We start from the raw sequence: 27,178 nt of genomic DNA, 5'->3' as shown, positions 1-27,178 counted from the left end.
CAGACAAAAATGCTCATAAAATAAAAACTACTGGGCCTATCCGAATAAAATTTTTATGGGACCAATTCGACACCATCCCGCATCGAACAAAAAAAGAATCACGTAAATCGGTTCAGAAACCTCGGAGTAATCGGTGTACATACATAAAAAAAACATACCGGCCGAATTGATAACTTCCTCCTTTTTTGAAGTCGGTTAAAAAATAGCTTACATTGACATTTTTTAATAAAACCATAAACAAAATTACATAGGCATAAGTATAAGGTTTAAGTATAAGGTTACTCAGTATTGCGCAGAATTGGTAGATACTTATAAAAACTTTCATACTTATAACTTTTAAGTACTCATATTACTTACAATATCAATAATTTTATACATAACATATAATATTTCACATATATAAATCAATTTATATTATGCACATATTCTTACGGGACATTAAAATTGATAGCGTTCTCAATTCGACCCGTACCTATAATTCAACGATTGGGCATAACCTGGATGTGCCTTGATTGGTTCCAATTTAAATACCATACCGATTCAGATTAAAAAATAGTTTTTCTTTAATATTTTATGGATATAAAACTTTAATTTACTAAAACCATAGTATATTTTTATAATACTACTAAAACGGTTTAAGTTACAATTAAATCATAAATCAAGTACATGAGTGTAGGATGATTTTTATCGATTTCTTAATACTTCTCTAGTTAATACCATAATATAATTTATAATTTCCATTCTATTTTCTTATTTGGTATAGAGGTTTTTTCCCACTGAATGAGATACCTTGACCCAAACATGCGTTAAAAGAAGCGTCGCGTCGTCTAACTGTGCTTGCAACATTTAATTCGATTCTTCCGTTAATATGCCGTTATGGTATACCTTCCTGTAAATGTATAAAGCTTCAGCTCTGGACTTGGTTCGCATGGTACCACGATAATAAACTATTCTATGAAATATGTTACATAATTATAATCCATGTCATAAAATTGAATGAATAGAAAATTTCGGGCAGGTCTTCATTAGCTGTTAAGTCAGTTGCTGTTATAAAAAATGACCAACAAAACCAAAACACATCTAAAATTCAAAGATTGAAAGGCAAAGAAAAAAAGGATTCTAACCGATAGATTATTGAGTGAAAAAAGTAATCATTGATTGAAGTAAATATTTTATTTATAAATGGGATAGATACGGCGCGGGCGCGGCGCGGTTTACGAACTTTTGAAACGTAGAAATCCAAACAAAAACATTTGTATTTCATATTAAAAATTTGGAAAAATAGAAAAAAAAATTGAATATACATACCAACAAAATTTAGAAATTTCATAGTATTTTACATTGTTAATTCATTTGGGGCATAAAAGTGAAAAGTCCATTTTATCTAAACTAGTGAATAATTTGAATACATTATTTATACATACATACGAGTGATGAATGTTATAAGTGAAATTATTGATTCCAAAAATTTAAATTTTAAATGAAATTTTTAATGAATTTTGGTGATGGGCGGCATTTAATCAGTAACTATGTGAATAGAAATTGTATTTTATATAACATACATCATTAACATATACAGTATACACACTTAATTAATTTTGATACCTACGCATCTGTTCTTAGCGGTACTTGCGGGTAGTTTAAACCATTTCATATTTCAATCATTACCGATACCTTCTTTGATTGACAAGATCTCGGTTCGTTATTTATCGTTGTATACCTATGTTATTTAACTTATTTACCTTTATATTTCTAGCACTAGTAAGGAAATAATTATAATTAGCTTATAGCGTCTGCGGAAGTATGCGGCTAAGCATGGTACCTATGTGTGAAAAGCAATCTAATCAGTTGAACACTTTCGTGTTGAAATTGAGATTCTGTTCGAGTAACTTCGCTCTAATAATCATATGATATATTGTGATGAAAGAGTAAATAATGAAGACGCATCGTGAAATTACGGGTATCTTGTAAATATTAATCATGATTAAATTTAAATTAACTGCTAAAAGTTGAACAAAAAACATGGCTCCGGTAATCGCTTATCATACGGAATGCAAGGTCACTAACCTGAAGCTGTCCAGCATTCAGGACACTCTTGACACAGCGTCGACCAGTCGAAGGCGAGGTCCTCGAAACTAGCCATGTCTATGGCTACAAAAAGTTATTCCACAATTAACATGCTACAGCACACGTTCACTTTAATCGACACTAGGGAACATCGAACGTCCTTACGAAATATTCACTTCTTGGCGTTAAGTCATAAGAGTTCGCCGCAGGTGTTTTAGCGGCGTACTATGGCCGCGACACAAAGGTGACTATATGCGCACGCGCACGCACATAAGCGGCCGGCTGAGCACTGCGCCGTGCGCCGCGCGGTAAGCTCGCGGCTCGCCGAGCGCCAAGCATTCGGGATGTGTCGCCTCAAACCTGTTCTCCGGACTCCCGCGAACCATTCGCTTCAACTCTTTCGATTTCAATGAACCGTTAACGTTCTTTCTACGGGCGTGTCCTATCGACACATCACGTAATCTGACCGCATCTGCGATCCGTCATCAGTTACGAGTCGCGATTATAAAACAAATCGATAAATTATTCACATTATCACATATAAAACATCACGATTTAACTTTAAACTTTAGTTTCGTAGTTGAGATTATAAGATTTGCCTTGGAAATGAATTCGCTGCACGTACCTATAATGGCTGTTACAAGTGACCGTCCTTATGCGAACCCACGCACTTTTCAAGTTCAAACGACCCATTCGTCAACACAACATTCATAATTTTCTAATAAGCAATAAAACCAATGGAATTTGATTTGAGATATTTCACGAACTGTGGTCGTAGGAAGCCGATAGCCGCTTATCAATACTATAGACAGAGTCTATCAAAGTTCTCACTAGATAGCTGACTGAAGCTAAAAATATCATAAGTTTCTTAATATAAATTAGCAATAAAATGATGTATCCACAATATTATTTATGAAGAAAGATAAATACATAAACGACAGATTTGAACTTCTTCAATTTGGGAAATCATGTAAATTTTAATTTGTTATTTAAATTTGGAATGATATCAATTTTAGAAGAATTTCTAAGATCTAGGTGCTTGTGCTCATAGAATGCGGAAAGTCTGCAAATGCCACGAGACTGCATTACGCACCGCAAATGGCAACTTGCAAAGTTACTTTCCGGACTAATAGAGTAAAGTGTTACAACTACAAGTACTACATATACCATTAAAAGTGTATTACAAATATTCTTTTAATTAGCGAATCTGAGAGAGAAATTTACGACGTTGGCAACGTAGTTCATCTTACAAACGAACAACTTTTCTCCAAAAATACACACATAATAACAAAAGAAATCGCGTCTACAGTATTCACAAAATGTTTAATTATGAATTAGAATACGTCTTCTATGTAAATGCTTACTCAATTTTATTTCATAGCATGACATTAATTACAAAGAGCTCGTTGCTTGATCATTGCCAAAGCAGAAAGCGGTAAGTGAGCGTTATATTTATTCATAAAGGTAATGTAAAAAGCGTTTTTATTCTTGATGATTTTTTTATTTGTATTAATTGAAATAATAATATAAACCTTTTGTGACATAACATAAGAACTAAGAAGAGAAAGTGAGGGATTACGTATTTTTCTGTTTACTAACTAGGTAGTTATTGTAGCAATGCCCTTGAACTACGGTAACACATGGGTAACTGCGTTAAAAATAACGCAATCAGTATACTGCACAACTAGAGCTATTGAATTTTAATGAACATTATCATAATAATAAATCATAGTAAACATATTCCAGCAGATATAATAAATAATGCAGTACATGGATACTTAATTTTTTATCTTTTGCATGTGCTAATTATTGATTACCGATCATAAGTGGTGTAATTAGTCATAGCAGAATTTAACAATGATGTCAATACTGTAACTGCCGATAATTAATAAAATCAGTATATCATTTACTTAAAACACTGATAAAGCTGCATCAAGACTGCTTTAATATTAAATACAAACTCACATAATACATACCGGGAAATTACTATAATAGGAATTTGTAATGATTACAATGAGAACTTCATAGTCTATCCAACAAATATCAATTTTTATCTAACATAGAAACATTTTATTCATAGCGTTACTAATTGTGGAATTAAAATTCTTATCTCGATATTAATTAATTATTTTTTGTCTTTAAAAGATCATCACGAATCATGGCAATGTCATATTTATGAAAGCAGTTTCTAGCTGCGTGCTAAATAATTGCGGTGAAAAAGGTAGAAAACATCCTACGGAAACATTACTTTTCCAGAATTAATTTACCCTGGGAAATAATCCTGCTCTTATGAAATTTAATAAGGCGGATCCACACAGAGCGAGCAGCGTCGCGAAGCAATTGCTGCGCGAAGCAGCTCCGTCAGTCTGGACGTGGTTAAGCCGAGGAACATGATGACATGTACGCATTTTTGTCGTCGGTATATAGTTGCCACTTGCCTCGCGAGGCTGCTCGCTCTGTGTGAACCCGCCTATTTAGCATTTTCGCTTTGTTCTGAGTGACAATTACTTACAAAAGTTGTGTCGCTTTTATAAATTAACTTGAAAGATAAACAGAACATTACTCTCTTAGAGGCAAGGTCGAAACAATCTTTACTGTAACTAATTTATCAATGTCTATAATTATACAGAGTAAACTAACAATAGTAATTACTCCATTCTTACTTCTTCATTTTGAATGATACTGCAATACATGGGTATCATATAATAATCAGTAAACAGTGTCAAATGTTATGCTACATTATTTGAATATCAAATTAATTTTTATTTTCTTATCTTAATCTGAATGAATATAAAATGTAATGGTGTACAAAAGCGCTGTACACATAACATTTGCATAATTCTAGTCAACTCTCAACAAAATATTATAATGTAATTAGACTAAATACATTTAATGGTCTTCGCCTTACTGGATCGTTTAACACAAAAGATGGCCATTTAAATCCATATTTCACAACCTTCTAATACAGAACTATAAATAATCCACACATCGTCTAGACAGACGAACATTGAACTAAATTATGCAGTATTGTATTCCCTTGCGTGTGTTAATATCAGTTATTTTGTAATATGCGGTAACCGCTACACGGCCACTGTATATCTCGTCTTACTTATTACGGAATGGTGCTTATTGGGTTCATTTCGAGCGCTGAATTATTTTAAACTTTCTGTGATAGGGTACTTCAACCCAAAGTTAAAAAACTTACTCTGAAAAGTACTGGTGAAAACTTTTTTCTAAATACGTACATAAAAAACAGAGCTAGCATTTACTTTAACTGGATTTCAACAATCCGATTGCTTGACAACTGGTAAGCTGTTTATGGAGACAATACCATAAATAAAACCAAACATTACTGTATCGCATTTTATTTCAAATCATTAAAAATATTAGTCTTTTGTCACTTAAAGATCGTCAATAATCACTCATGTAGTCTTTTTGCCGACTGATAAGAAGCCAGACGTGTTTGAGAAATATTTCGCGTTCGCTTCGTTGACTCTCGTCTCCGCAGCTTGCGGGTTTACTATCTCCAAACCCTGTAAAGAGGAAACACGGTTAGAAAGTACTTAATATTAACGCCTAGCGTCTTTGTTTACGCGAACAAGAGAAGGTTATTTCGGCTGAATACTAATTGAATAAATATTACACTCGCATTTTTTTTCACTCAAGAAATTTTAGAAGAACGTATGATAAAAAACAACATGTAGGTAATGTTAATTATATACCTACATATTAAAAGTAAAATAACCAACACACTAATTAATCTGCTGATATCAAACGAGACATGATGGATAACATATAACTACAATAAGAAATGCAATCATCCCAACACGAGTTTCATTACGCCGGAAAAAGTTATCTGTTTGTGTTACAATGCAAAATGTTCCTAATGATGATTACTGCGCAGAAAGAGGTAAACGACTCGCTCAATGTCAAGGCGAGCTTCGGAATTAGATAGCATTCGCTGCACAATCGAAGCGATATTGCGAAGATCTGCTATTAGAGAATTTCAGCTCCGTCATACGTCGTTCACAAGTAAGTTAATAGCAAACGATGACTATTCATTTACACGCGAACACATACTTTTTCCCAGTGTTGAATTGTTAGCGAATCATTGGCTATCATTATGGACCTGTCTGTCGTGTTAATGATATAAATAAAACTTGTTAGTTACGCACTAACTGCTTCTATAGTTAAGCAATTAATCAAGACAATGATACAATATTATTACATTTGAATAGCTCAACAAATAGGTTAATTTAACTACACAATATTAGTTCAAGTTTACTTAACAAGGCAATGCATCTAAAAATCACAGGTTGCAGGTTGCAATGACTATTCAAATTGTTTTTTGACATGTATATTATTTATTTATTTATTTATTCTTTCTTGTACATTAGGTTTAATCTTATTTTATAATATCTTAATGGATTTAAATGTACAAAAGGCGGCCTTATGGCTTTAAGCCTATATTATATTAAATTTCAGGATCAGATTACTTCAAAATAAAAGAACAATAAAGCAGAAATTGATAGGTTTATTTATTTAAATAACGAGGTCATCAATTGATTAGAGTCTAGATTGTTTGAGTGCCAAAAATGATCTTGCATATATTTTAAAATTTTTTTAAATAAAATAACAAATTATTGTGCAAAAATAGTAATATTAAAGTCAGCTATTGAACACTCGTTTTCCTTTATATTACAGGTGAATAAGATAAATCGTGTTCGGCATTTGCTATTAAACTCTAACCTTATTGACGAAAGTAAAAAGCAAAACATTAAAAGCATTATGCAAATGTATTGCAATTGTATTACATAAAATCAGCATCAAGATAAAAATGCGGCGCAGATTGCCTTGTAAAGCAACAAAACAAGCAATGACACACGATAAACCAGATTTAGTTACACCAAAACAAAAACGTAAGAATATAAATAAATTGAGGAAGTTTTTTTGGGCTTACAGGAAAAAATTTTTTTGTCATATTATTGATACCCATTAATTCATTGAAGTATTCATTGAAAAAACCTAGACAATATTCGAATCTTGGTTCTACTACTGCAGAGAAGATAACTTCTTATTTCATGAAAATAGCCCAACGATATACTAGGTATTTCAGAAGACTATAAGATAGTATAAATAACACATTTCATTATTCATTCCCGTAGACAGAATAGCGTGCGCTCCTGCAGTAAAACAAAACAATAGCGCCAAGTGGGAGTCAAACGCAGCCGCGGGGTAGCAATAAAAACTGTACGATCAAATAAGAAAACAAAACTACGTAATCATAGAACAGCGTAAACTACACGAGGGCCTATAAAAACTGTAAATCTAGAGATATCACGCATACGACCTGCGGCGGCTGGAGCGCACAATCTCACTGATTGCTATCCAGTCGCAGCTCCGCGAAACAGCCTCCACGATAATGGGCGTAATCCATAATACGGCTCTGATAACCCATGCCATTGGCACCATTAAACATGGAAAACAGCGACTACAATGGCATTGAGTAATACACAAGTGCGCTTTGAGGCGCTATAAAATTTGCCACGATTCAGATAGATAAGTGTGAGCTGACAAATTTATTTCATATCATAAAGACGTATCGACCGCAGGACAAGTTTCACTAAACTACAGATGCTATTGCTCCACCGTATCTAAGACAGGGTCATGTGAGAAAGGACCGCTTACTTGAATACTTACCGCCTGTTTAGTATTGGCAACTGCTTGGCTTGCACATTAAGCCTGATGATTGATTACAGAGTCTTTGTTTTCAAATATTTGAAAACAAACATGCTAATGGTTACCTTTGCGTATTCATAAATTTAAAGTTCTGTTTATATACAAGAATATATTTACGCCTCCTATTTCATTAGAGATTATATAGAAATAACATTCACACAATTTAACATACTTGTTAACTCAGCATTGAAATAATATTGTATTTTGTGAATAAGAGCTTAACGTGCAATTAATAAGATTAGCAATAGAATGCTAGTTTGGTGTTATTGCAAAGGGCACCATAGCACAAATACCAACAGCGAAATGTAAACGGTGAAAGTTCTAACAAGATCGTCTGAAATACCAATTGGCTATTTTCCTTTTACCTACATATACGCCTCGTAAACGATCGTTGTATTATAACAACCATTATATCTTCTATATTGCATGTATAAAGTGTGTATAGGGAGCCAGAGTGCCTTCCAGCCATTAAGTCCGTTTTCTACTTTCCCTTATACTTGAAATATGTTAAAGCTAAAAGCGACATTAGTGTGGCGCAACATTAAAAACGTCCACCATTTCTGAATGTAGGTGCATCATTATATTTTATAGCTCGTAAATAATTCCATTCGCAATTGTGCAGAATGAAGCGAAAGGGGCAAAAACTAACCAGCATAGAATATGAGTTGTGCCATTGCATATATTGCATTGAGTTAATCGTTCTTTCTACTTTTACTTCGCTATTTTGTGAATAAAAAAGTAAAAAAGTAATGCTGCAAAATTGAATTAAATAAAACAAATTTCAGTATTTATTTTAGTATGTGGAGCTCTGGTTTTGTAAATGGAAAGTTCTTCGGCATTCTAAAATATCTATTAAATGGCTCAAACCGTCATCCGAAGTATTAAGCTGATCAGATCAGTTATAGTGGCCACCATCCCAATTATGGTAACCGCAATCTTTAAATAAAATCCATCATCCGTTGTATCCATCGTCAATGAGCCGTAGCCCGTAACTGCGCTGATCGAATCTTTGAGTTAAGATAGCTCGCGAGATAGCCCTAAATCATAGCGGAAAACTGGCGTATTTAGAGATTGTATTGTTTGGACCAGATTGAAATGTGGTTTTACAGTTACTCCCTTCTTCTTATATAGGAAGCGAGAGCAGAGACATAATATAATGTTTCACTTTTATGTCGTCACAAGTTACATAGAAAGATAAAATACATACTTAGGTACCTACTAAAAACAAGACGATCAATTTTCATAAAGATAATTATCAATTCGATAAAATTTAAAGAGACTAAAAAAATATGATATACTAGCGGTCTGCCCCGGCTTCGCCTGTGGTACTTATTTCGCAATAAAAGGTAGGTTCTTTCTCAGGGTCTAAAGATTGTCTGTGCCAAATTTCATCAAAATCGGTCCAGTAGTATATGAGCCTATTCATTACAATCAAACAAACAAACAAATAACCGCTCAAATAACCGCTTCGAAATACGACATAAAGAAAAATGTAGGATTGAGAGGTAGGGGCAAGCCCCTACGTACGTTTAAAGAGGATTTGAAGGGTTCAACAATGGTCAATCTTAAAAGGCCCACCGGACAAACCAAATTACAGGATTTGCATACGCAGTCATATATGAAATTGCTCCATTGTTTTGGTTCGAAATTCAATGACATAGCGCATACTATTGTCCAACAGCAATAAGTATGGACTTGGACAGAGCAAAAAAGGCAATTGTGCCGGCGAAAAGACATGTTCCTTACAAATTTAACGTGTTGAGAGTACGTGAGATAATGCAGTGGCAATGAAAACGTCTGTCGTGGTACATTAGCACGGTTTCCTTATACTTTAGAACTATTTTAATCTTAAATGAGACCTAACAGTCACTTTCTTACGTAATAATCGTGCATGACGTTGCTTTATTGGTAAACATGCAGTGAAATTCGTAAGTGGTTAAATTTAACTTGTAAACCTTGAAATAACAAGTAAGGTGCAATATGTAACGACACTTTCCTTTAGCGGCATAAGCATATAATTTGCTTACCATAGGACAAGTGTGAAAGAGCATTATGGAGATTTTATGAGGTGTAAACTTGGATGTTGTTATACATAAATATAATATAACAAACTCTCAATTTCTTCTTATAGCTGAAATTGAATTTGATTCAAAATACAACAGAGTTCCGTGACTATATTTATATTTTACGTGTATAATAATAATTAGATTATCTAATCGGATAATAATATTTTAACAATACGACGAAAAAATTAATCTGTCGTCAAGTCTGTTACGATTACTCATTACTCATATGCATATGAGTATACAATATTGTAAAACCTGTTATTCCCTATCTCACAAATTTCTTTTAAGATCTGGTAATTTGGTGTCAAATAATTCTTAACGCAAAAGGCCAAATCCCTTAACTTTCTTGTTTCAACGTTAATTACACTTGATTTTTATCAGAGCCAAATCTACCACCCAGCAAAGGTAAACGATCTCACATCCAATCAACCAGATGAAACCCTAAACCCAGACAACCATAGCTATACACCTAATAGCATACGTAAGTAAATGAAACCAGTGGGTATTGTGCCGAGAGTGAAAATCTATTCATAGAAGTACAAAGGCTCGTCGTCACGGGTCGAAGCTTGCCCAGCAAAGGTCGTGTCACACGTGTCGTCTTACCTGCCCTACAGTGAAGGCGAACGGACATCGAACCTGTTTTACCATCCATCTCACCCCATTTTTTGTTCCTTTTCGATGTACCCACAAAACTGGCAGTACCAAAATTTGAGATTATAACAACACTAAATTATACAAGATTTTTAATGAGTGTGGCATGATCGCTGAATTGATAAGGAAATAAATAAATGTAAAGAAAACTCACTATCGTCAAATTTATAACTTCGAGTTGGTGCAAAGGTCCCATTTAAAATAAAAGATGATAAATAAAAACCTCTTATAGAGGATGTTGTGTAAACATATTTTTTATGTGTTTTCTCATTAATTGCATCTACAATATTGATAGCAAGTGAGAAACCTAAATATGGTAAGCGGCACATGTCTCCCAGAAACAACCTATAAGATGTAGTAGACGCATTGCACTGCGGATAAGGTATCAACCACAAATAGTTATGCAATTATACGGGATTTAGTCCGCACTTAGCATGGTACATTATTAAGTTTAAACAGTAGTGAAGTCCCATGTCCCCTAGTGGGGTAAGGGGCAGATGCATTATACATCTGTTTCACTGATCGAATTTCTTTTAGGGACAAGTAGGTGATCAGCCTTCTGTGTTCTACCAGACCGAGACATTTTTTTTTCTTCGTCTCCACAGGGAATCGAACCCAGGACCCCTCGGTGCTACGCTCACGCGTCAACCACTGTACCAAGGAGGCGATCAAGTTTAAACAGTAGTGAGCAACAAATTTTTGAAGGACAGATATCTTTGAGACCACACGAATAGTCTATCATAGAGGAAAGGTCTTAAAGAAATCCTGAGATGCATTAACGCAATCTTAATTGGCCAATATAATATAATTTATTGAAATAGTATTTAAATCGGCTTCTACTAATGGCAATATATTTGCAAATTTGAAATTAAAAACAAATCATTTCAAGTTTGTTAATACCATTTCTTTCGATGGTGATAATATTGAAATAACGCAAGACGATCGTCGAAATACGAGTCGAACAACCCAAGTAATGTTTCATCAAGTGATAATGAGATAAGATAATCTAACATCGTTAATTGGCAGCTACATAATTTTATTCATTTTGTTCTCTGATGTTGGATGCCACTTTATCAATACATATAATAAAATTCTAGAAAAGTGATGTCTGTACAATGAAAATATGTAAAAAAAAATTAGCAGGGGTTATTACTAATCAATACATATAATAAAATTCTAGAAAAGTGATGTCTGTACAATGAAAATATGTAAAAAAAAATTAGCAGGGGTTATTACTAAATCGATCCCAAACCCAAAACTGTCGTTAACTTTTTTTTTTGTCTGTTTGTCTGTTTGTCCGTTTGTCTGTTTGTCTGTATGTTTGAACACGCTAATCTCAGAAACGGCTTATCCGATTTAAATGCGGTTTTCATTAATATATTGTGGTAATCTTCATTTAACATTTAGTGTTTATTTCATGTCATAGTTCAGGATACATCGCCCATTTTTGCAAGTGACTACTATCAAGCTGATTTTCCGTTTGTAGCTTTATTTTGATGAGACACCGAATAATTTCGTGTACGAAACTCTCGATAGTGGTAGCTAACAGAGATAACAAGGATAAAATTTTTTGATTTGATGGTTCTCAAATATTTATTACGCAATTTGTAGGACAATATGTCTGTTGAATTATATAAACATTAACTAAGTGAAAACAAAAAAATCAGCTTGTTAGTAATCATTTATGATGACCTCGTTATCGATACACTTTGGAAAGGGGGACTCTTTGAACCAACCATAGATTTTGTAGGACAAATATTTTTTCGAATAATTTAGGTAATTATCTTGATATTGAACAAAAAAAAAATTCAGTTAGTAATAAATATGGTTCTCAACCATCAAATAAAAAAATTTTATCCTTGTTATCTCTGTTAGCTACCACAATCGAGACTTTCGTACACGAAATTATTGGGCGTCTCATCAAAATAAAGCTACAAACGGAAAATTAGCTTGATAGTAGTCACTTGCAAAAATGGGCCATGTATCCTGAACTATCAATCGGTTTATAAATAAAAAAGTTATGACCATTTAAGTATTCACGGCGAACATTTGCTAAGGCATTCTATAGTACACTATTATAATAACAGTGTACGTTAAAACGTAAGTTATTTCTATAAAATGTCCATGTGATCATATCGAAAGTCCCCAAGGGTGGGGTGGGGGTGGGGAGGTAAGCTGAGGTAGTAGGGGGGGAGGGGTCAAATTAAAATTATGATTATTTTTAGGTAAATTTTATACATAAAATGTCCTTTAAATAATTTCGTATTATAATATTTTTAACCCCTGACGCAAAAAGATGGGTGATAAGTGTTTGACCGCTATGTGTGTCTGTGTGTGTATCTGTTTGTGCCACCGTAGCTCGCTAGCAGGTAATTAGATGCGGTTTTTTTGTTAGGCAGCATATTTTCCGACGCTGGTTCTTAGATAAACTATATCAAAATAGGTTAATCCATTTATTATACCTAGGTATACATATAGAGGTAAAAGTAGGAATGAAAATAACTAAAGTTATCGAATATACTTTAGTGATATATTAAATGAAAGCGAACGACCTATCAGTAACAATAAATCAAATTTTATCAAAATCAGTTCATCCATTTATGTGATATGCGATATAAAAGTTTTAGGTAATAAAAAAATGAATTTTGACTCATGTGACATATGAAATGAAAGTGCATGACGTGTAAAGTATAATTGGACATATTTAATCAAAATCGGTTCATCCATTTACTATACCTATATATTGGTAAAAGTTGGAATGAAAGAAACGATTGTTGTTAAGTATACCTAAGTGACATATCAAATGAAAGTGCATAACGGGTGAAGTACAGTTATAGTTCTATTTTTATCCAAATCGGTTTTTCCATTTATTAGATTACAGCACATATTACAGCGGTAAAAGTGGGAATGAACAATAATCGAATGTGGTCAAATAATATCTCAAGCGGCATATCAAAATATGAAAGAGCAACGTGTGAATTACAATTAGTATCTAATGTTTTATCGAAATCGGTTCATCCGTTTATTACACTTTAGGGGTGACAGTGGTTAGGTAAATAAACCAAATGGAGCATCAAACGACAGGATATGTCGTGTACATATAGGTACAATTAGATAATATGGTTTACATCAAAATCGGTTCTGCCATTTACTACTCTAGGGATGGAAAGGTTGAAAGTCTGTGAAAGAAGAGGGGGATATGGAAGCGAGAGGATAGCCACACCCTGGAAATTTTGAATTCTACTCAAAGCCACATAGGCCTGGCGCGGCGCTTGGCATTTTTTTCTTAAATATACCACTTCTTTTGCCACTGTGGTCCATTACAATTTGTGCACGGTTACGGCACAACTTAAAAGGTGTCAAGGAGCAACAAACGAATATGATGTAGGAATGTACCTATTATGGAGGTAAAGGTAGGTCTCGCTCACTTGAAAATATTACATGAAAATAAGAAACCGAAGATTAAAAATTAAAAAAAAAACCCAACGCAATGAAGGAAAAGGAATAAATAATTTTACAAACTTCCCGACGATCTTTAAAATTATGATAATATGATAATGATGGTATGGCAGCCCCGACGACTTTGTTTTTTTTATTTTTATAAATATTTAAAATGGTATTTATTTTTAAAGATCTTCGGGAAGTTTGTGAAATTATTTATTCCTTTTTCTATGCCCTTTTCTTCGTTGCGTTGGGTTTTTTTTTTTTTTTATTTAATTTTTATTGCACAGTCTAAACGGTTTAGGCGCGAGACAGGAAAGATGAGCGCTGAGACAAACGTCAAAACGCAAAGGAATAGAAGGAATCCGCTACGATAATAATTGTCATAAGCGTATGATGTGTTTTGCACAATTTTATTAAATTGCGACTGGATGAAAATTTTGTTCGTGATCGTCGTCGTCGTTGGTAGGGTGAACAAATCTTTAGTAAAACATCATCAGTACGCTTATGTCAATTAGTATCGATAGCGGATTCTATTCCTTTGCGTTTTGACGTTTGTCTCGGCACTCATTTGCTGTACAATATATTGTCAAAAACATCCATACAAGGAAGGAAGGAAAATAAATTTGCTCCTTTCCCTCCTGGTGCCTAAAAATAATATGACATAATTTAAAATAAATTTTACGTAGAAAATTAATTAGTTAGGCATTTATCTTTTTAGCTCAGTTTAGTAATAAATTTTACTAAAAGTTTTTTTAATTATTTGTGGTAGTACGTGTTTATTCAATAAAAGTTAAGTAGTAACTACTATGCAGTCACTATTCCACGCGGACGAAGTCGCGGGCACAGCTAGTACTAAATAAAAATTAAAAAAACAACATATTTTGTCATATTTATCTTGTTAGCCTTTTTGTGTATGTTCCATGAATATGTATTTGATTAAATAAGTGTCTCTTCTCAATTATTTAGAACAAAAATGATCAACAGTAGATATGGTCAGCAGGTGTTCTGGATTAAAATAGATTTTTTCATAAGTACGTCGGGGATTGTGTTTACCGAAGATGGTCACTGAAGTTTATCTAACAGAGGTTATAAGTTAATGAAGCTAATAGTATAAGCACTAATATTATACTTCGTGTAATACGTGATATATTATAATTTATAACCGATAGAAAAATACTTTGTGATATTTTTCGAAAAGTAATCTAACCCAGTACCGGAATCTAATCATGTAGTATACGCTCATACCAAGCCTATCCTTACTAATTATACAAACAAACAAACAAACAAACAAAAATACTTTATTGTGCACCAATAAGTAAAAAAAAAATACAAGAGTAAATATGTATATAAAATAAATAGACACAGTTGAGCACAACAGGCGGTCTTATCGCTAAGACAGTAATTATACAGGGAAAAAAAATATTTACAAATACAAAGTTCTTTCACGACTATATTGTTCCTGAATAATATGGACAATTCTTCGTCCCGAATATTTGGAGATGACCTAAACGGTTAGTATCAAAAACTCTGCTATAGCAATCTGACCAGAAGTGGTATCAAAGCATCACACATTGAATAGACTCACCTGCAGCGGTGTGAAAGCCACCGATGACGCTGTACCAGACACTTGTCTTCTAATACTCGTCGCACCACCATACTGCTGCTGCTTCTGCAGGTTCTTCTGCAGCGTCTTGCTAATGCGGACTTTGGTTTTCTCGTCTATTTGCGGTAAACGCACCCGGCCCGTGCTCGACTTGCCGATTGTACCGCGCGTGTAGCCTAGGTCCTCTTGGTACGCATCGTCTTCGATCTAGGAACAATGTTTAAGTTGATATCGAACGCTTTAAAACAAGAGAAAATAGTTTTAAAGATACGGCTTATAATTATGTAAGTAATTGGTTTCTAATTAATTTACCTACGTAAATAGTGACGAAAAACACTCGATATTATTTAACTATTTTTTATCGTTTCTATGTATTTTTATTAAAAATAAATATAAAATGTAAACAAAAACTGTTTTTGTATAACCATGAAACTACATAACTGTTTATTGTCAATTATCAGCTTTGGATTAACCTTGTTTTACAGGTTAATTTATTTTTATCAACGGCCCTTTTCGTAACATGTAAACAATATCTTTAAAATATATTTAGTTCTTTATATCAAGTTGATTGTGTAAAGAGATATGGAACCTTAATTTGGCATCATTAATTGCATGCATTTTAACACAAGTTACATCGATTTTATGTCAGTGTCTGCGTTGGTATACTCTTGCAAAGTTTTCTACTTTTCTACACCGCAGCTAAAGTTGATTGTAAATTTTTATTTTGATAAACATCTCATCATCATCATCATCATCAGCCCATATACGTTCCCACTGCTGGGACACGGGCCTCCTATGAGGGTACAGGCCATAATCCACCACGCTGGCCAAGTGCGGGTTGGCGGATGACACATGTCGTCGAACTTTTTAATTCTTCGACATGTCGGTTTCCTCACGATGTTTTCCTTCACCGTTCGAGCAGTGGTGATGTTACAACATGCGCAGATAAATTGAAAAATCAATTTATTTCCTGCGCGCTCGCCTGGTCTCGAACCACGGACTTATCGATTCGAAGTCCGAGGTCTCACCACTGAGCCACCACTGCTCTATGATAAACATCTAATCATGTGGAAAATTTACTAATGACAAAGTAATCTAATTCTCCAATTATATATTTAGATTAGAAGTTTGTAATTTCATTATATCAAAAAATATCGGTAAGTATACTTGGTGATTCATACATATGATTAGGCACTTTTTCGTAAGCCGTAGCCAAAAGCATTGTAGGTATTGCGAAAACAAAAAGTTAATCCAATTTCTATCTACGTGATTGCTTCTAAGAGTCATTTTGATATAAACATCCTCATTATATCGAACATAATCGAACGTAGCTAAAGGAGGAAAATCTAACAAATTGCAGAATGTTCCCGCAAAAAGTGCAATAGGCACGAGAGCACGTACGTAGCCATGGCGACGCGCAACGGGGCTGCCGGCCATTAACGTGCGCTTCAACAGCCCGAGTTCCGGTCTATTTGTACCGAATGAAAAAACCATCCCACTGGTTGCAATTCATCTACCGTGGCCCGCCGAGCATGACGTCACATTTCTTTCGGCTCGTAAGGATTCCGCGAATTATTCGCAGAATTGGACAATATCTTATTAAAGTGAAACTTTTATTACATCGTCTCAAACTTTTTGGTCTGTGTAGCGCATGTCGCGTGACGCAAAGGTGACGCACGATGCGTACGATAATTATCGTACAAATACGATAATTTTTAGTTAAATGTCTTTATTGTGAAAAAAAGTTTCACTTTTACCGTGGTTTCATAAAACCACACAACATTTTTTGTCGATAGCGCCTTTGACTGCTTTAATACAAGGCCTAACCTATTTTTTCTGAAAGACATGGAGATTTAATAATAATTTAATCCACTGTAATTATACTCATAATTTTGAATGGAGCAGGTAGATGACGAATATCTAGTAAATTGCAAATTGGACGTTTGAGTTCCTGCATCTGCAATCTGCATTACATTTCAGTTTTCCCAAATCACCTTCTCAGCTGATTCTATTTCTTCATAATTATTTTAGTGCGTAATAGCTCCTACTTCTAGTAGATTTTCTAAGTAGGTATGTGCTTGTAGAAAATTGTTTAGGTATCCGTTTTAATGGAATCTATTTTATGAGTGGCATATACCGTAACATTATGTACAAGTATTCCGTGTTAACTCTATTTACGAGTATTACGGTTTATCGAGCCAATTGAGCAGGAGGATATGATAGGAGAATTGAAATATAAAATGATTAAATTATAAGTACATGATTATAGTAAATTATTTTATAGTCGTTACTTTTACTAGTTATTTGATTTGTTTATTACTAATTATCGAGGAATGCAAGTCAGTGCAAACATAAGAATTCAAAAGGAGTTCAAAAATGCAATTCAACAACAGGGCTTCAAAAATTACAAAAAACCAAAAATCGGTTTATGAAGAACTTTTGTCACCTTGAACCATTGTTATAAAAAACGCCCTAGGTTTTTAATTCGTAGAGTATATTATCACTTATTACGTAAAAACATAACAAACATACAATTAAAAGCAAGAAACGAAGATAGAATAGATAATGAATTTATTTCCTTTCATGGAAAACAATTATACAGCTACAGAAAAGGCAACATTCATTAGACGCAACAGTATTTAGAAGTACGGAACCTTTGGCGAAGTAAATAAAACACAATCGCCGCTCTTAATGGACACGTTAACTCCAAGAATGGCATCGTAATTGGTGCAATTTGTGTTACAATTAGCTTTCATCCTATGCAATAAGATTATTAGTAACCCACTTCTATGCTATATAAATCGGCGTGGCTTAACGGAATTCTAATTCTAATTCTAGCGTTGATATATAAGAAATATCATTGAACAAACTAATTTTTAAAAGAGATATTATGCAAACAATTTTTAACAAATATGGACTTTGTTTTAAAGGCACATTTTATATCAAGACTATTCGATTAATTATCATTATTAAAATAATGCCAGTTACTATCAATATTTGTACAGACATGTAAACATCAACACATACACATTATATTAGCTAACGCAAAGATCGAAAAAATCAGAAGAAATATAACACAAGCGTTCTTTTCAGAGACTTTTCTTTTAAAATGCACAGGACGCATATTTTGCATTCTTGGCAGAAATCGAAAGATCCAGAACCTTACAACCGATATTAAAGACCCTGTACATATTCCATTTCATATAAACGTACAGAATTATTTAAATACTCATACAAGATAATCGTGATACATAATAGGGAATATAAAAGGCTAGACAGTAAATATTTATGAGTATCAAACACGTGCGAAGCCGCACAAAGTAGCTAATAGGATATAATTAAGCATGTTTGATAATAATATCTTTAGGCTATTGTTACTTAAGGTGCCACGCAAGGGCAGGCATTCCCTGCAGTACAAATCCGTCGGGATATTATTTATATTTATAGCATTTAAAGGTTTGGTATTAGGTACTTTATAGATACTAATACATTTTTGTTTTCTTGGGACAAAGTAAAGTCTTTGTTTTGAAAAAAATGTATGGGAGCCTTTCATGCAACTTTTTTGGATATTTCTTGATTTATTTATAAAAAGTTATTATTGTCATTTTACTCATTAGGTATAGTACTTTCAATATCAGTATAAAGTTTTTTGATATCTGTAATAGTTACGGAATAATCGCCTACGCACACTTAACGATAACACCCTGTAGGTATATTAGCAGTAGACTTGTACTATTTGGATGAGACAGGAAAGAATCTATTCACTTTGAATAAATGCCACCATTTATTTGAAACCATTTCAAGAAGTTCATTAAATTTTCTTTCTGTCATTCGCAAATTGTTCAAATATGAATTCAGATCTTGGCAGAATCCGTCCTCACTAGGATCGGGAGTTGCCATTTGAAAAAAAGAAGAAAAATTCGAGAAAGATCAAAAAATCAAAAAAGATCTTAATTCTTCTCGAAATCCACGGGCCATCAACGCCGAGGTTTTCATTTATTTTATTTAACTAGGTAGTAGAACTTTATATAGGTATTAGGTAGATATTCAAGTCTTTTTAAAGGAACTCAATTTGATTGGTCAATGTAATATCGCTTTAAAACTTCTGTTAAAGCACTTTTGAAACCCTATAATAAAGATAAAATATACCTTCGGTTATGTAAATTAACAACTACCCCTCCTAGTACCTTTCGTTTCCTTTCCAAAACGAGTTAATCCAAAGAGATAAGTTAATTCTAACCCAATAAACATTAAACCAATAGAGCGGCGCTTGTCGTGTAATTATAAGCGTGTCATTATACAATTATAAAATGAATTATTTAGCACGCGATCCAGTTATTATCGTTTAATCCAAGTTTTTTATTGACGGTCACGGGCTGAACAAATTCAGTTTTTAAAGAGTAATAAAACAACATCATTGAACATCGAAATTAGAGACGAATAAAATAAAATGCGATATTGAGACCAATGATTTCAGCTGCGGGAAATTTTAATATTTTTCGCGGAAATAAATATAAACCTGTTTAAATTGTTTAATGTTTATACAAAATGAATTAAATTTATTTCCGTTTTTACACTTAAAATAAACTTTTAACTTGATTCATATTCAGGAACAAACTGTAGGTATTAAAATGTTGTCTATCCATCTATGGATCGGGTCTTTTCTTTCAGATGAATAAAAATAATGAGGCTTTTTATTCAATAAAATAATTTATAACCGTTCACAAAACATGATTTAACACGAAAGATATCACCAACAATGTGTTTTAACAACGTCGTGTTACTTTTGCTCGGATTTGCTACACTTGGATTAGCCAAATTTGAAAAAAAATATTCAAAAGTCTACCCTCGCCAAATAATTTATAAGTACTTATAAAAAAAGGAAAAAAATCTCCACGTTACACTCACGTCAGCAAAGTTCAATCTATTCGCGTTCTTCCTGAACTCCGTCATAGCGTATCGTTCCTTCATCTTGCGCACGCGTTTCCCGCCACGCTTCTTTCTGCTCTGCTCTATTGGCTTTGGCAGCGGTTTCACGAATTTCACTGGCGGCGGTTCCTGTAAGGAAAAATATAGATAAAAATAAATAAAAAATGTGTGTGTGTACTAGTTTACACACGTAAGAAGTGAAACTTCTTTATGACCTTATTTTTCAAAAAATATTTTACTATACCTATGCAACTTTACAGAAATACGAATCGTCGAATCACGTGTGGTAGGGATAAGAAAAAGATGGCGCGTAACGGAAAAATGTCAAGCGTAACGATAAAATGTTACACTAAATTTTTTCCAACCCCGATAAAGAAGTTTCACTTCAAAAAATTAAGTTCTTATAGGATCAAAAATTAGATATTGCATTTTTTGTATTTTACATAGTTAGTAACGCGAAAGTTTGTGAGAATTTTTGGATCTACGTTTGTTTATCGCACAAACATCTGTGAGCTGCTCGGATCTTTATGAATTTTAGTTAAAGAGATAGATTATACGTATATGTCTCTTTAAGGCCGTGTACGCGGTCCGTGCGCTGTTTGGCTCAAATATGTGATTTTTCAAACCAGATTGTCCATCAACCACTTATCTTACAAACATATGAATTACTAATAATTTTAGGAAATTTTATTGTCTATATAGTTAGTTAAGAGTTTATTTCAATTAATACAGTATTTGTGAATACCATCAAGATAACTGAGCCGATGATTACTTGATTTCACTTTTAGTGTCAATTTCGAAGCTAAAAATATCTGAAATTGCTGACAGATCTAACACACATTTTTTTTAACTAACTGCAAAAATCCTTATTAAAATAGTTAGTTTAAAGATTTTTTTATTTTGGACTCCTAACTTACGAAATTAAAATCCGAACAATGTGAATTTTTTTAGAAATTATAGACGACAAAATGATTATTTTCACCAAGATATTTGACTTAGTTGAATATAATTTATATATATTGCAATTTGCAATAAAAGAACGTCTTACTTATAAGATAAAATTTAAAAAATCAACTAAGGTACCTCTATTATTTTTCTACAATTTTTTTTTAAGTACTATAAAACACTGCGCGCGACCCGAATAAAATCAGTCGGCAGCGAGCCTTTCCAGAGAGAGGACATGTTGCTCGGCGCTCTCCTGTGGACCTATGCTGTTTATAGTAAAAGGATAGCGCAAGCCGCGATCTATCGTAATAGATCGCGGAGATTTTGACTTGCGTTAAATTGAATAAGCCCTCTTAACCCGGCGTCATTGTGGCTACTAAACAGAACTTGGCCGTTGTGGCCGGGTAAATTTTACCCATGTACATTATTGTGCACTGAATAAAGCTTATGTCATTATTAGTTTTATATAATAGGGAAATAGGTAGTTAAATACATTATTAATAAAAATCAAACATTTATTTATCATAAAATGAGCAAATTACTCATCAAATTAAATCTTTTTAATCTGCGATATTTTTTTAGAACATAACATAAAACTTTTATTCGAAAACATAACATAATATACAGTTAGAGACAAAACATAAAATTTTCTTTAGAACATAAACATGAAATCATTGACTATATAAAACAAAGCTTATTTACTAATAATATACTTGTCCGCTATCGAGATCAACGCAGCGTTTTCTGACCCTGTGCGGACGTTGATCCGAGGTGGTTGCGAAGACCATTTGATGGAATTGTCTTTACCAATATAAAACAGCTGGTTACTTGTTGAAACAATTACTTCTTGCTCATCATCGCTGCATTCCTGTTCCGTATCACTGCCTTGACTTCGCTCTGAAGTATGGTGCGATTTCACCCTCGTCGTCTGAACTGCACTGTTCATTTTCACTGGCGTCAGCTTGTTTAAACAAGGCTAGCAATCGACGTTGTTCGCTTTCGTAAGACATGGTTCATAAAACTTTGAAAAACGATATGCGATTTATCAATAAACAATAAAAAACAACAAACACGCTGCCTTTATAAACGTTACGTGGCCATTGTGGCCGGGTATAACTTACCCGCACGCTCTTTACACATGTCTACACTACGAGGTGGCCGCAGCAACACTAAAGAAGAGAAGAGAATACGCGAACAGAGGTCAACGACTGCAGCTACTGTAACGGACAAAAGAAGTGCGCATTTTGTTTTAAAATTATGACAGTTTAAAAATGAGTCGGGTATTAGATACCCGGCAACAATGACGCCGGGTTAAGCGCGTACATAGCGAATAACGACGTGCGTTTCAGCTAGTAATTGAACAAATTGTCAGTAAGTTAAATGTTCAATGTCTTTCAGTCAATCCATAATCCATAATTCCGGAAAATCAGAATCTAGTTGTGTGTTGTTTACTTCATCATCATCATCATCAGCCCATATACGTTCCCACTGCTGGGACACGGGCCTCCTATGAGGGTACAGGCCATAATCCACCACGCTGGCTAAGTGCGTGTTGGCGGATGACACATGACGTCGCACTTTTGATTCTTCGACATGTTGGTTTCCTCACGATGTCTTCCTTCACCGTTCGAGCAGTGGTGATGTTACAACATGCGCAGATAAATTGAAAAATCAATTTATTTCCTGCGCGCTCGTCTGGTCTCGAACCCCGGACTTATCGATTCGAAATCCGAGGTCTCACCACTGAGCCACCACTGCTCTCATCAATGTTTTCTTAAAACAACTTAAATTAAAATTGTGGTCATATAAAATTATCAATAAAATATTCACCTGCAGTTTGTCCAATTTCTTTTCAATGCTCTCACGCAGTAGTCTTCCAGTCTCACCTTCTGGACTTTCATGACAGGAATCCACTCTAGCAGCGAGGATTAATTTTGTCGACACTAACTTTGCCGCTTTGAATCTTAGCTCCTGAGTAAGAAATAATTTGGTAATTTTATGAAACAAAAAAAAATCTAGTAAATACCCAATTTAATCTTGTCCTATGCCTTTATTATCATGTTTCATTTTAATGATTATGATTTGGTATATTAATGATTTGGTTTACCAAATTATATAACCCAATAAAATAAATGAAAAACTCACTGGTGGTGTATCCTGTACGATTTGCGAGAAGTATACGAAGCCTGTATGAGGTAAAGCTGACGCTTGCGAGAAACCAGATAATGTTTTCTTTTGCTGGCCGAGTGGCAGAACATTACATGCTGGCATTTTGGCCAATTTTGATAGACCTCCTGCCATACCGAGAATCTTTGCAGCTGTTGACGCTCCTGAAATAAATCTAATATAAATTATTTTGTTTTTAAAAACAAAATATTATGTATAATAAATTATTTTGTTTATATTTAATAACCTATAGGTTTTATGACATTCAATGCATTATAAATTGATTCTTTTTTTCCTGGATGCATTTTATATTTTTAATTGTTACTTGATAAATTATTTATGTCATTTTTTACGAACTTACTTTATAATCTTAATAAAAAAATAAGAACACAAATGTTTTTAAGACCTTATTTATCTGAATAAATGTATGTAAGATCGGGGCCAAATGAAAAACACTTTGAACTTCTTGAGATTTATTTTCAGACCACAATCTTATTTTTTAGAAATTTCTTTAACAGACAAACAGCCGTCTTCACCCACGATCCCAATGAAAGAGAAAGATCATTCCTCATTCGCTCTTTACTTCACATTCACTCATTGATTCAATCATAGTCTATCGTTCTTTCATTCTAATCATTGTTCAGAAACTAATTTTACACACATTCAGAAACTTAAATTAATCATTCATCTCACCTTATCATCCTACATGTAATATACAAATGAATTTAATATTGATTAGATTATTATTTGACCTTAACATCTTTTTAGATGTGTATTTGCATTTACAAAAAGGATGATAAGATAAAGATTAAAATGTAATTTATTAGAAACACCATTTAGGTTTTATTTATTTGAAAGGTAGATAGATTGTAAAAAAAAAAAATTCGGATTATATTAAATAAGTAAATAAATGAATTTTATCATTTGCATTTTGATTTTATTGATGTTTTTGAGTAGTCATAGTGTTGTCTTTTCGTGCTACTCCGCTCTTGTTGGTCTTAGCGTGATGATATATAGCCTTCCTCGATAAATGGGTTATCTAACACCGAAATTTTTTTTCAAATTGGACCAGTAGTTGCTGATATTAGCGCGTTCAAACAAGCAAATAAACTCTTCAGCTTTATAATATTAGTATAGATTACTCACCAACAATAGCTGTGACATTTGGAGCAATGAATGTCATCCGACTCTCAACATATTCATATATCCGTAGCTTGTAGTTGTTTAATTCTGCCGCCATATCACATGCTTCATTTATTTCATTTAATTCATGTTCTGATAATACTTTCCTAAAAAAATTAACATTTTTATTATGTAGAACGAAGACTGGGGCAAGCAAAAATATGTTTTTTGGTGTATAAAACATTTTGAATAATTCTTAACTGAAGCCTCATCATTGATTGAGCTTGAACTCAATTTTTTTGATATTTTTTAAAATGAGTATAATACCTTTGAATATGCCAAAACTTATTTTTTTTTATTTATTCGGAATGAACTTGATTTTAAGTTAATACTAAAAGTATTACTTTATAATACTTACCCCTGTGTTGTAGACGCAGTAACAGATACAATCATAATGGTGGCTTGTGTGAGAAAGCTTTGTAATGTCTCATTACTCTTTGCTCTATCCAGATCATTTCCCAACTCCTTCACAGTTCTAATGTACTCTAGTGGTGTGACGATAAGTGAGTCCAGTTCGGGAAAACGTTTCTGGTATTTGTCACGGACAAATCTGTGAATAATAGCTGCAAAATGAAATGTTCTTACTTGTAACTTAAACCTAGCAGAATTACGCTTTATTCTACTCCGGTTTGAAATATTGAATAAAAAAGATTAATTGGTTTGCTTTTTCAACATTATAAACATAACATTTTAAGTGTTTTTTTTTTTTTAATTCAATAGTTCATCCACTAACGTAGTTAATCAACCAGTTTACAGCTAAAAACTGCAACTTCTTTGCTTTTATTAGTTATTATGCTATTAACAAGTATGCAATTATAGTCATTATAATACAGCTTATCTGTATGAAAATAAGCAAACAATTGCATCTTATACTACCCTCAATTACCTGCCGCTACCAAACAGACAGTCAACCAAAAAATTTATAATGATGTAAATAAATGTAAAGATATTATGGAAACCTACCTATCTCGCCATCTATCTCAACTGCAACATTATTAGCTTCCACAATTAATTGGTATTCTGGATCAGATTCCATTAAACCAGTAACTTCCATCTTTTTCCTATTGTTGCCGGAATTGCTCTCAATTTCTGTTATAACCTGTAATAATAATGAGAATACAAAATGATTGTCTAGAATGAACAATTATTACAAAGTAAAAACAACGCTAACTTACCATTTTTAATCTTTCAGAATCCCTTAATTTCGCAAGTTCTCGTATGGACACATTTTTTATTTCTTCTTCTTTTGGTATTACAGGTAATGGCACAGCAAATTCATGGTTAGTTTCTGTTGTTTGGTTTTCAACAGTAGGTTCGAAATCCATATCATCATTTTCTTCTAAGTCAGCCAATAATTCATCGGCCAAAGACATTGTAAAAATATATCCTGGTCCTGTTTACAATAAAAAATTTAATAATCAGAATTCACTTTAGTTTACTTATTTAAAATTCTATCCAAATCAGAGAAAGCAGGCGATAACGCGCATTCGTAATATTTTTTTTGTCCACAATTCGACATTGACAATCGACATTCGACATCACTTTTGACACTTATCTAATGTCATTTGTCAAATCAGAAGAGTGCCGAGTGCACAGATGATCTTGGCACAGATCTATGGCCGAGTGCCACCCGAGTACGTGACCACAGAATATGCCACAGATTCGGAAGGTACTGAAATATATATATATTATCTTAGAGTATATATTACAATAGTATAGAGCGAGTGTATTGCACAAATTGCTTATTGCGCATCGTAGGCAGATGAGCTATAGATACTATATAGATGTGTGTGTGACAAATAGGGATGGGTAGGTATCAATTGCGTGTTGAACTGTCGATAAGTTATGTAAATAAATATGTATCATAAGTAAATTTTATGTTCAATAAGTTATTAAAGGAAAAATATACGAATAAAGTATAAATATGTAATTTTAAATTTGTCTACCAACTGAATAAAGTTTGTTTATTCCATTTGAATATTAAATATTATATATGAAATTTTCTTGTATTAATTATAAGTACTTTAAAAAAATATGTTTAATTGGAATATCAGAAAAACGTGAGTACTTTTTAAATAATAAAGTTAATAAAATAAAAGATCAGGTTTAGTGCTATTTCTTTAATAATAAATCAAACCATAATAATAATGTTTTAAAAATGGTAAAAAATATTAAGAAATAATTAATAATTTAAAATGATAATATAATAAATAATATTAATAATTTTTTTATTTAATTTTATCCATTCTACTATCAAAATCTTCAAAATCAATTTAGCGGTTCAGAAAATATATCGTAACATTACATACTTTACATTTACATTCGCATTCATAATATTAGAAAGTGTATCATACAAAACACACCACAAATATATTTATAATACATT

At 33.1% G+C, this 27,178-nt stretch overlaps 1 protein-coding gene across 1 annotated transcript; it reads right to left on the bottom strand.

The window, feature by feature from the left end:
* Positions 1-5,416: 5,416 nt before the first annotated feature.
* Positions 5,417-26,313, bottom strand: LOC123690983 (U4/U6 small nuclear ribonucleoprotein Prp31). The gene is made up of 9 exons (XM_045635144.1): positions 25,968-26,313; positions 25,756-25,891; positions 25,151-25,355; positions 24,757-24,899; positions 23,590-23,774; positions 23,275-23,415; positions 20,479-20,628; positions 15,553-15,777; positions 5,417-5,600 (listed from the first exon to the last, which is right to left on the bottom strand). Exons 1-9 carry the CDS (start codon positions 26,163-26,165, stop codon positions 5,490-5,492), a joined length of 1,494 nt encoding a protein of 497 aa, XP_045491100.1. The 5' UTR covers positions 26,166-26,313; the 3' UTR covers positions 5,417-5,489.
* Positions 26,314-27,178: the final 865 nt, after the last annotated feature.

Source organism: Colias croceus, chromosome 4, assembly GCF_905220415.1.
Source record: "Colias croceus chromosome 4, ilColCroc2.1".
Taxonomy (NCBI): Eukaryota; Metazoa; Arthropoda; class Insecta; order Lepidoptera; family Pieridae; genus Colias; species Colias croceus.
This window is presented reverse-complemented; position numbering and strand designations above follow the sequence as displayed.